This window comes from Tinamus guttatus, unplaced genomic scaffold, assembly GCF_059628265.1.
Source record: "Tinamus guttatus ecotype Peru unplaced genomic scaffold, ASM5962826v1 Tinamus_guttatus_pri_ptg000460l, whole genome shotgun sequence".
NCBI lineage: Eukaryota > Metazoa > Chordata > Aves > Tinamiformes > Tinamidae > Tinamus > Tinamus guttatus.
The window spans coordinates 279,447-291,161 of NW_028288994.1; the positions used below are offsets into that span (position 1 = coordinate 279,447).

The 11,715-nt window shown below is 56.6% G+C and overlaps 1 protein-coding gene and 1 pseudogene across 1 annotated transcript; one reads left to right on the forward strand and one right to left on the reverse strand.

The window, feature by feature from the left end:
• Positions 1-669: 669 nt before the first annotated feature.
• On the forward strand, positions 670-9,321 carry LOC148593068 (maestro heat-like repeat-containing protein family member 7; annotated as a pseudogene).
• Positions 9,322-9,735: 414 nt separating this feature from the next.
• On the reverse strand, positions 9,736-10,665 carry LOC104564752 (olfactory receptor 14C36). Its single transcript, XM_010211385.2, has one exon. The coding sequence runs from the start codon at positions 10,663-10,665 to the stop codon at positions 9,736-9,738; it is 930 nt and encodes a 309-aa protein (XP_010209687.2).
• Positions 10,666-11,715: the final 1,050 nt, after the last annotated feature.

Below are 11,715 nucleotides of genomic sequence, written 5' to 3' on the forward strand. Positions count from 1 at the left end.
CCTGAGTTGCCTCCAAGGATCTCCACAGCATGCAAGGAATAACCTTCCTTGAACTGTTTTTCACAAATAGACAGAAAAGGTTGCATAGACACAGGGTGAATGAGCTGGTTAAGAGACTCCTAAAAGACTCCCTGAAGCTCAAAGCAGCAAGGGAAGAGCTGAGAGGTGTCTGAACAATAAAGAGCAAGGGGAGAAGGAATACTCAAACTATGAAAAGTGCAGATGTGCAGATCATCTGAATCAAAGCTGACTTTCAAAGTGATAAAATTTATCAAGCATTTAGAGATAGGTGAGAAATTGGTGACGTTATGTCTGTGAGGAGGCAGATTCCACCCTATGTCAGACCCCATCCATGTGCTGAGGTGACTGCAGGGCAGGCTCCCCACCCTCCTCCCACCCTCCTCCCGTCCTGCAGCGCTTTGCAGGTTCCACAGGCAATGGCTGGGCTCTGCTCTGCTTCCCTTCCTCTGGGCTGGACCACGGACCAAGGCTACGGACTGCTCCGTGCACAGCAACTCTCCTACCCTGAGGCCTCCCCTGGCATCAGGGGTTCAGTTCAGTCTGCTGTGGGCCAGGAGCAGCGCTGAAAGACAGCCACAACCTCCTGTGCTTCTTGCAGACCCTGGACAGCATTTGGATGCACTGGTGTTCAATTCCAGGTTCCTGGAGTTGCAGGCGATCTTGGAGGTTTGACACCTGCAAAGAGAGGGCTGCACGGGGCACTCCGAGGGACGTGACACCCTCAGTGCAGAGTCCCCCGCTCAGAGCCATGGGCAGGCAGCACAATGCAGGGATGGGACCCACCACTCTTGGGTGACCAGGGGCTCCCCACGGTGCTCTGGCATGAGCCCAGTGTCCCCTGCTTGCAGCCCAAGACCCTTCCTCTTCCATTGACTCCTCCCAGACCACAAGAGAGCCACGTCCCCAGCACTCCTGGGCCAACTCTGCCCCTAAAGCTTTCCTTGCCCGCAGCCATAGCAGGACACGGACCCTCTGCTCCAGGTCCTGCACAGATGGAGCTGGTGCTGCCACCCCTCTCCTTCCTGTCCCTGGGGCTTTCTTCCCCATAGATGAATGGGGCACAGACCCTCAGGGACCTGCCCATCCTAGGGACAGGTCCCCATTGCAGACTTTGCTGCAGCTCTGCGGAAGGAGCCGTGCGGGGCTGGCTGAGTGCAGCCAGGGGCTGCGCAGAGCTGCTTCTGCTGCAGTGGCTGCGTGCGCCCCGCGCAGACCTGTCCCCTTTCTCCTCCCAGCTCCTGCTGCCCTTCACCAGCGTGGAGAGGGCTGCTGTCCGGGAGAGGGCCATGGGGAGGATCGCAGGCCTCACCAAGTGGCTGGCCATCTATTCTTTGCCAGAGGTAAGGAGCCTGGCACCTCCCCACCGTCCCTTGGCCCCTTCCCTGCAGGCCAGAGCGCTCTCCAGCTCAGGCTCTCTCTGTCAATGCTGGGGCACGACGTTGACAATGTTGTTCCCTAACAAAGCTGGCTGGCGTTACCGTCAGGCACTAGGGACATTCGTGCTTCTCAGCTGCCACTGTCACATTCACAGGGCAACAGGAGGAGCACGGCGGGGAGGCGACCCCCAGCGGGAACCCCTGGCTGCCAGCAGCACCCCCAGCATTAGCACCTGGGTGGGGGGGGCAGTGCCCCGTGGTTGCCCCATAGATGCCCATAGACACCCCATAGATGTCACATAGATGCGCCAAGGTTGCCCTATTGCTCCACAGGTGCCCCTTGGTTGTTCAATGGCTGCCCCATAGTTGCCCCATAGATATACCACTCTCTTGCCCAGGTCTGGAGCCGCCACGGAGGAGTTGATGAGAGCTCCTTCTCCTCTGGAAAGATCTCTTTCCCAATCCTGGGAAAGCTGATGGGGAGGCTCATCCTTTGCTGCCCCTACGAGGACACAGAGACCAAGAGTGGGGCCTTGGATGCTCTGCATGGCCTCTTCAGATTCGTGCTGCGACGAAAATGTAAGAGCAGCTGTGTCCCATGGCAAGGCCAGGGAAGGCAGCACACTGCCCCGGCCCCTCTGCTCCGTGACACAAAGGAGCAGGAATCATGGCTGATGGAGGAGGAGGGGAGCAATATGTTAGCGCCTCTCTTGCAGGAGAATCCCGAGCTTGCAGAGTCCCAAATGGAGTGGGAAGCTGACAACGCGCTCTGCCTCTTGTGGACTGCCAACATCAGTGAGATCATGCTGGTGAGGATTGCCTCCCTCAGCGGGACTCTTGGCCATCAGGAGACTTGGATCGGCAATGGCAGCGTGAATGCGCAGGGGCCTCACACTTCATGGCCCACTGTCGAGGGTCACTCGAATGTTGAGGCTCACTCCACAAATCAGAGTGAGCAGCACTTTAATATGAAGGTGGTTTAACTCATGGCGAGTGCCAAAGCCTTCTCCACAAGCCAGAGTGAACAACACCTCTATGGGAAGTGAAGTCAACTCCGCTCTGCTGTTGTCTGTAGCAGGGCTTTATACCGGTGCAGGTGGGCATGCGCTGAGGAGCAGCACTCATTGGCTACAGGCTCCCAGCTGATTGGTTCTCCTCCAGGTGCTTGGTTGCTAGGCGTCGGTCCAGTTCCCCACAAACTCCACTTTCCTATATATTCTTACTAAGGCCCCAACAGCCCACAGTGTGATGTTTCTTCCCTCACCTCCTTTCTCCCACAGCTCTTTCTGAAAAACCTCCGTCCGGCCGAGAGGACAGACGTCATCGTCACCGCCATCGAGCCCATGCGGGGCTGCAGCATCTACAGCGCAGCAGTGGCCACCCACATGCTGAACCTGTTTGTGCTGGTGGTTGTGCCCACGCTGGAAGATGTAAGCAGCCTGCAGCTGGTGTGCCTGGGGCACCAGCCTTCTGCCACATTGGTCCCCGTGCCCAAGCCAGGCTTCTTGGGCACCCGACGCCCTTGGAAGGCAACAGAGAATGTTGGGAGTGCTGGAGGGGGACGGGGATGTGCATGGGACCTGAGGTAATGGCTGCTCTCTTGGTAGTGACCTCCCTCTCCCAGGTGCCGCGGGTTGTAAGATGCCTGCACCAGAACACCAAGGAGGTCAGGGAGTCGTCGGCCTAGGTCACCTTGAACAGGACCCTTTGCCTGCTGGCCCGCTCCTACCCTGAAGAGGTGACCGTGAGCCTGCTGTGCTGCTCCCCGCTCTGCAACAGGTATAGGGCTCATCAGCTTCCAGAGCTCATTGCACATGGGAGAAGGGCCCAAAGGTGCAGAGCCAGGACCCTTGGGGCTGCCAGCACGGAGGGGTGGCTGGGGGCAGTGCCTGAAGGGCCTGCCCAGGCTGCGGCCATGCCCGAGGAGGGCCCTGACCCAGCCCTCCGGGCCTGCAGTGCTGCCAGCACCATGTGGAAGGTGCTCATGGAGGAGCCCCGCGTTGCGGCAGACGTGCTGGAAAACCTGCTGAGCTGGATGGAGAAGTGGCCCCTGCACGAGCTGCCCGGCTGGGAGGCAGACAACGCCGGCGTCCTTCCCCTGGTGTGAGTTCAAGGATGAGGCCTCGCTCTGCCCCAGGCTGCCAGCTGCCCCCCTGGGCCCCTCTGCCCAGGCCCACGGATGCAACATGCCCAGCGCCTGCCCTCCAAGCGCCAGCACAAAGCGCTGAAAAGAGCTGCTTGGGCCTCTCTGAGCACAAACACCCAGGCTGGCCATGCTCAGGAGATCACCGTCCTACCCTGTCCCCCAGTCACATTTCCTGCGGCCCAAGGCTGTGCTGAGCCTCTCCCCTGGCTGTGGCACTGCGACAGGCCCTGCTCAGCGCTGAGAGGTGTCTCTTCTTGTTTTCCATAGGCAATGAGAGCACTGCGTGCCATCGTGCAGGAGCCCGTCTGCCTGCAGGCGGTGGAGGCGGAATTCTGCCCGCTCTTCCTGGCGCTGCTCCTTCAGCTATTCTCTGCAGCTGAGTTCATCCGCCAGGAAACCCATCACCTGCAGCAGGAAAGCCAGCGGGATGAGTCCCACGCCAGCAGCCATGTCAGGTGCTCCATCCCGCTAGCCCTGTCTGTGCCTTGGGCCCGGAGGCAGGGCCAGGCTGCCACTGTGACCTGGGCTTTGCTTGCATGCAGGTGCGTCGTGGAGGCTATGCAAGGTCTCTTCCACTGTGCTGGCTATCTGGACGTGGCACAGGCTGTTGAGCACAACGGCGGCTGGGAGCTCTTGCTGCAGGCAGAGTCATCTCAGAGAGGACTCGTTGTGCTGGTCAGGTACAGCCCTTTATGCCCTGCTCTTCCCCAGCACCTCGGCCTTGGTTTCGGGATCACAAATGTCCTTCCTTGGGAGGGAGGGGAACCCCAGCTCTCCAAGAAAGGGACTGCAGCCACAATGCTTGTGGCAGGGAGTAACACAGCAAAATGGCCACGGGAGCTCCCTGCTCGATTGCAGCATTGAGAGCTGCTGGGGGAGCTGTTGGTGTTGGGAGTGCTGGGAGCGGATGCTTCGAAAAAGGGCTCCCCTCCCAAAGCCCTGGAGTGCCCTACCCTGGGGCCTGGGCTCCCATCACAGAGAGCCCTGGGGACACCCTGGCTGCAGTCACTGTGTGCCAAGCACTGCCCATGCCTGCCTTGACCTGCACTGGGAAACAGCTGAGGAGACTGAGCCATTTCAGAGCAGGTTGCCAACAGCACCTTCTTCCTCCTGCCAGAGTGATGAGGGGCACGTGCAGACCCCTGTGCTGCTGGATCTCCAGACAGCTGGTCAGGCTGCTGAGGAGTCCAGAGGACCAGCTCCATCACCTGCCTGCCATGGCTTTCTGTGTTGAGGTGAGCCTCATGGGGAACGGTGCCTGTTCGGAGGGGCCTCTAAATGCTCTCTGCTCACACTGGGCACATGCCAGGGGATAATGTTGATCAATGGCTCTTTGGATAACATTGGTCAGCAGCTCTTTGGGTAAAGTTGGTCAATGGCTCCTTGGGTAATGTTGGTCAGTGGCTCCTTGGGTAATGTTGGTCAATAGTTCTTGGGATAATGTTGGTCAACGGCTCTTTGGGTAATGTTGATCAATGGTTCTTTGGTTAATGTTGGCCAATGGCCCTGGCCTTGACTCCTTTCTGCAGGGCCACCACTCATAAGCCCTTCTGTTTTGCACCTCCTTTGAGGCCACTCTCTGTGTTCAATTGCTCCTCTAAGGCTTGACGACAAGAGGCTGCAGAGGGTTCAGAGGATGGGAGGAGGAGGTGAGCGGCGGGTGCCGTGTGGGCCTGGGGCTCTCTCCAGAACCCCTGCGTGCTGATCTCTCTGAAGGCCAGGCGCCATTGGCCTGAAGGATGGCTGGGATGCAGGTCTGCCCGCTGCAGGCAGTCCTGCTGGCTCTGCCAGGCTCTCACTGTGCGCTGCCTTCCAGCCACTGGCGTGCCATGAGGTTGCCAAGATGGATGAGGACGTTCTGATGCTCCTGTGGAGCTACGAGCAGGCTCCGAGCCTGGAGATGCATAGACTGGTGTTCCACGGCCTCTGGAGGCTGTGCAAGAGACCTGTGATGGTAAGCAGGGCAGCAGCTCCAAAGGGCCTTGCTTGTGGGAGCACTGTACCCAGACACCCCCCTGCGAGAGGGACGAGGAGACAGAGGGCTATGCTAAGGGCTATGCTAAGGCAGCCGGCAGGTCCTGCCCTGGAGGCAGCAGCCTTCCTCCATGGAGAGGCCCTGATGTGTCCAGGGACCCTTGGATGGGGTTGCCCTGCCCTGCAGCCCCCTTGGGGAATCAGCACCCAGAGCCCTGGCTCTGGGAGGACTGCCCTGGCTTCAGACAAGGCAGTTATGCCTTACACACAGAGGAGGAAAATGAGGAGACTGCTCAGAGACATCATGGAGTGCCTGCAGGACCATCGGAAAAGCCTGGTGTTTCTGCAAAACTTCTTCAGTCCCCTGGATCAAAAGGGCTGCACCCCCTTCATCCATCAGGAGTGTTGCTAGCAGGTCAAGGGAGGGGATCCTGCCCCTCTGCTCAGCTCTGGTGCGACCACACCTGGAGTACTGTGTGCAGTTCTGGGCTCCCCAGTACAAGAAGGATATTGAGCTTCTAGAGAGGGTGCAACATAGAGCCACAAAGATGATTAAGGGACTGGAGCATCTATCTTACAAGGAAAGACTAAGCCAGCTGGGCCTGTTTAGTCTGGAGAAGAAAAGGACTGAGAGGAGATTTGATTAACATGTTCAAGTACCCGAGGGATGATTGTAGGGAGGATGGGGCCAGGCTCTTCTCCGTGGTGGCAGGTTACAGAACGAGGGGTAACGGGTGTAAGCCGAAACATAGGAAGTTTAATCTCCATATGAGGAAGAGCTTCTTTCCTGTGAGGGTAACAGAGCACTGGAACAGGGTGCCCAGCGAGGTTGTGGATTCTCCTTCTCTGAAGATCTCCAAAACCCGCCTGGATGTGACCCTGTGCCACGTGCTCTGCGTGTCCCTACTTATGCAGTGGGGTTGGACTAGACGATCTCTAGAGGTCCGTTCCAATTTCAACCATTCTGTGATTCTGTGTTCCCATGGCTATCAGAGAAGCTTCTCCCACATTTTGAGGATTTAAGGCTGGTGGGAGAGCCAGAGGCTCTCCTGGCATATCTGGGGCTCTGTTCACATGGCTATAAGTGCTGTGTATACCTATGCACGTGTGCCCATTGGCAGGTGTATTTGCACCTCCTGTTACAGGCCCTGCTGCCTCTCAGGAAGCCGCCCTTGGGTCCTGGGTTGTGGGACTACATCCCCAGCCCCCTTTCTGCCTCAGCTGCTCTGTCTCCTGCTTGACTCCCTGCGCTGCTTGTCCTGGCCTGGGCAGAGATGAGCTGGGAGGCAGGAGCAGGCTGGAGAGCAAGGCAGAGAGCGTGCCCCAGGCCTGTCCCTCCCTGTCAGCCTCTTCTGCACGGGGGCCCTGACGGAGCCCTAGAAATTCCTGGCAGAGGCAGAGGGAGCCAGAGCCCACGGAACCTTGTCCTGCTGCCAACAACCCTCCCTCTCCAGGCTGCATCTGCAGAGGTTGTCCCTAGCTCACCCCTGTGGAGGGCTGGGGAAAGTAGCACCTGGAGGGAAGGAGGCTTCACAAAGGCAAAGCTTCCTGTCATAAGCAGTTCCTGGGATCACTGCTGAGGCCTCCCCTCCTCTCCTCCCTCTCTGCAGGAGGACAGCACAGTGTGGGAGCTCTCCATCTTCCTCTTCAAAGACCTGATGGTCTCCACGACACGCATTAGGAAAGAGAGCATGAAAGAGCAGGTGCGCAGGAGCCTGGTCCTACTCCTTCCACGTGAGTGAGCAGATCCAGAGCATGGCCCAGGTACAGGGAAGGCCCCTGGGGAAGCAGTGCTGACATTGCTTGGGCAGGCCTGAGCACCAAGACACGGGCTGCGGACAAGTGTGCCCTGGAAAGCAGGTCAGCATGAGGGCCAATGTCCCGTGTCCCCAGGAACAGGCAGGAGCTGCCTCTGCCTTCAGTGAGGGGCAGAGCTGGTCGCAAGCAGCATGTTCCTGTTACGGCCTGGGAAAGACTCCAAGGCCTGCCCAGGTGAGGGGGACACAGGGTGTCTTGTCCTGGCCGTGGTGGCATCTCGCACTCTCTGCAACTCTGCAGGCCTCTCAGGAAGCCCTCGCCAGTGCTGCTCACCTGCTGCAGTGGGAGAAGCTCAAGGAACTGGCCAGAAGTGGGGAGACCTGGAAGATCGGGGAGCACCTGGTGAGCACAAGGCCCGAGTCCCTGGGCCCAGGCTGGGGAGAAGGGGCAGAGCTGGCTCCCCAGGAGGGCTCCTTGCCAAGCCATGGTCTTGTGCTGTCTCCAGATGCGCAAGGACAAAAGCAGAGCAGAGCACTACCTTCAGCACAGCCTGCGCTACCTGCAGGACACTGAGGCGTGCGTGCAGGAGGCCGCTGTGAGGTTCATTGGTGAGCCACGAGGCCAGGGCCATCCCTGGGCACACGGAGGGGCTGAGAGGAGGCTCTCGAGGCCCTCGCTGCCTGCCTGCATCCTCCACGCTGGGGCCATGCTGGGGCCAGCCTTGCCCAAGGGGAGGAGGACGCGTGGCCAGGCTGGCAAGGCCAGTGGGAGGTGCGCTGCCAGGGCCGTGCTGGGGACTACGGGGGTGATGGGCGGAGTTTGCCTAGGGCTCATCGGGCAGCAAGGGAGGCAGAAGGAAGAGAAGGTGCAGGAGATCTGCAAGGGTGAGTGCGAGCAGCGCCATGCCAGCTGGCCCTGCCAGGGGGGAAGGAGGAGCCGGGAGAGGAGCCCCAATTCCCTGTCCTTCCCCGGGCAACGAAGACCCTGTCTGCTGTGTGGGGACAGGAGGGGGCTTTGGGGGTCACCTGCGGCATTCCTGACCAGCAACCTGCAGCTGATCCCTGCTCCCTCGTGCTCCCTCCTCACTGTGGGAAGCGCTGGGTGGGACCAGGCCTGTTCTGGGGGATTCCTAGGCTCTCTACAAAAGCGCACCTTCATGCACTCCCACACTTGACACACAGGCATTGTCAGAGTCCAGTACTCACTGACCAGGTTCTTTTAGATATTCCACACCCATGGAGTGCCCTGTTTAACAGAAAAGTTTGGAGATATTGGACATTACACAGCATTTCTGATTTAGAGAAATGTGTTCAACGCTTTGAGCTGTGATCACAAATGGGCAGTCAAGAGCGAGACTGGATGGCAGCACAGTGGTGATGGCAGCAGGACGTACTAGTGCATCCCACCTATCGGCAGCCGTCAGAGGTGTCTATGGTCTGAGACTCCTCCACACTGCAGAGTGGTGGGAAAGCAGCAACAAGATGTGAGATGATTCTGCAGAACACTCCACACTGGGTGAACATTAGGAAAATTAGAATGAGTTGTAGAGAATCATAAAACCTGATTGATGAAAAACAACTCAGCTGGCAATTTCTTTAAGCTACTCCCTTTGAAGGGAACAGCAGAGAGAAATATATTAAAAAACCTAAGGTCATTGTACATGATGTGGATTCTGCTCCAGACACAACCCTACCACCACCAGGTTAGAAGAACATCTGGAGCACAGAACATCTGGAGCACAGAAACACAGCATGAAAATGAAGAGAACAACTCTAAAAAGAGAAAGTCCTGCCGCTCTGCTGGGATGTGACTCCAGGAAAGCTGCAGCTCCCATGGGAAGGCTGCGGTGAGGAAATGCCTGCTGTGGCAATGTGTAGATAATTGTACTGTAAAGCATGGTTCTGTCCCCTCAAGCTGCTGCCTGAGTCCCCTCCCCTCCACTGTCCCCCCATAGTAGTAGTGGAACTCTATAGAGGGAAGGGATCAGCCCAACCGTGACACCTGGTTGTCACTCTTGCAGAAGAGGAGTGGGAGATGACACCCTGACTGCAGCCAGGGGAGCTGAGCCGGAGTCTCACCCCATCTGTATTTGTCTGAGCCTGACTCTGTGCCCCTGAGCACCCTTGGTGTCAGGAGCACCCTGGAAGAGACACAGCAAGGGAAACTCTCCTCACTGCACTGAGAGCATCCGAGGGAGCTCAGACCACGGGGCTCTGAGGTTCCCCCATCTCTGCTGAAGAAGAGAAGGAAGCCAGGCTTCCTGCTTCAACGTGATATCTGGGTCAGATTGAAATGAGAGATCCCTGAGGAGACATAACATAAATTGGATATTCTTATTTATTTACTTATTGTATTTGTTGGAGATGGATGTAAAAGAGAAAAGTAAGAAGGAAATAAATGCAAAACAACATCCTTGATGCCTGACATCCTGGTGAGTGAATGAGCATGGGACATTTATTGTCAATGACCTTGAATCTGTTGGATCAATTTCTTCAGGGCATTCTGGAGCTCCTTATTCCTCATGCTGTAGATGAGGGGGTTCCATACTGCAGGCACCACTGAGTACAGAAGAGTCACTACAAGATCCAGAGCTGGGGAGGAGACAGACGGAGGCTTCAGGTAGGCAAACATTGTGGTGCTGACAAAGAGGGAGACCACGGCGAGGTGCGGGAGACACACGTAAAAGGCTTTGTGCCGGCCCTGCTCTGAGGGGATCCTCAGCACAGCTCTGAAAATCTGCACATAGGACATCACAATGAAAATGAAACAACCAAAGACTAAACAAGCAGTAACCACAGTAACCCCGACCTCCCTGAGGTAGGAGTGTGAGCAGGAGAGCTTGAGGATCTGGGGGATCTCACAGAAGAACTGCTCCACCACATTGCCTTGGCAGAGTGGAATGGAAAATGTGTTCCCAGTGTGCAAGAGAGCATTGGGAAAACTGCTGATCCAGGCAGCCGCTGCCATTCTGACACAAGCTCTGCTGCCCAGGAGGGTTCCATAGTGCAGGGGTCTGCAAATGGCAACGTAGCGGTCATAGGCCATGACTGTGAGGACAGAATACTCAGCTGACATGAAAATAGCAAGACTTAAGACCTGTCCAACACATCCCAAGTAGGAAATGGCCCTGGTGTCCCATAGGGAATTGGCCATGGATTTGGGGAGAGTGGTGGAGATGCAGCCAAGGTCAAGGAGGGAGAGGTTGAGGAGGAAGAAGTACATGGGGGTGTGGAGGCGGTGGTCACAGGCTACGGCTGTGATGATGAGGCCGTTGGCCAGGAGGGCAGCCAGGTAGATGGCCAGGAAGAGCGAGAAGTGCAAGAGCTGCAGCTCCCGCCTGTCTGCAAACGGCATTAGGAGGAACTCGTGGAGGGAGCTGCTGTTGAACATTTTGCTCTCTCCAGGCATCTGGGGACTATGCAAAGAGGAAAAGACAGTGACATGTCAGGAGAGACCTTTCTTATCAAAACTCTTTGATGTTTTCACACCCTCTTCCACCTATGTAGACACAGATGCAGGTGTACACGCATGCTCCTTCTTGCCTAGATCTTAGTTCAGCTCCCTGTCTGGAGCTCCAGCTCATACCAGCTGAGTGTGCCACGAGCAGCAGGAATCTCCAAATCTCCACCTATGGGCTCCAGAGAGGTCAGTTCTGCTATGACATGTAAGGGCAGTTCAACATTTTCACATTCATTTATGAGGCATTTTGACCATAAAAGCAATTACTTCATTTTTTTGGAGAGTCTGTGCTTTGTTTGTCTGCTCCGCAGGGCAGGAATACACACCCTTTCCTCTGCTCTCCATGTGAAGACTATTGAGACCTTAGAGACAAAAGCTCTCCTTGTGCCCTACCACAGTGCCAACACACTGGTCTTTCATTGCTTCCATTCCCACCACCAGAGGTGCTTGTCGGTGAGCACCTCTCTAGGTAGGGGACATCTCTTGTGTCAGCCTATGATGACTTTAATGTACACTTACAACACAGATCTGCAGATCTTATAGAACAGTGAATTCACCTCCATTTCTCAGCTGTCCAAAAAGTGATGGAAAGGGTTTGACATAGCACATGACTCCAGTGATTAGAATAGGGACACTGTGATGTGGTTCTGGTAGGGAGAGAGAACTCAGCACCCAGCTGGTAGGCAAAGACACACAGTGCTTAGCTCGGCTGCCAACATAAAGCCCCCCACCCCAGCAGCATTTCCATTACCTTAGCCCCTATGTGGCTTCTGCATAGCACATTCAGCCATCACGAACATTCTGGAGAAGATCTGTGCTCTGCAAAGGGCAGCACACATCCCAGCAGCACACCCCAAGGTGAGTCAAGGGTCTTAAATGTGGGGTCTCCTGAAAGGACACTGAGCTTCTTCCCCACCCTCATGGACTGTGCTGCTTTGAGCCCCAAGGCCAAGACGGGAGCCTTGTCTTCTACCTCCTTTT

What these genes read in the sequence shown, in the direction of transcription:
- LOC104564752 (XM_010211385.2), bottom strand. Translation starts at nt 10,665, where the DNA reads ATGTTCAACAGCAGCTCCCTCCACGAGTTCCTCCTAATGCCGTTTGCA.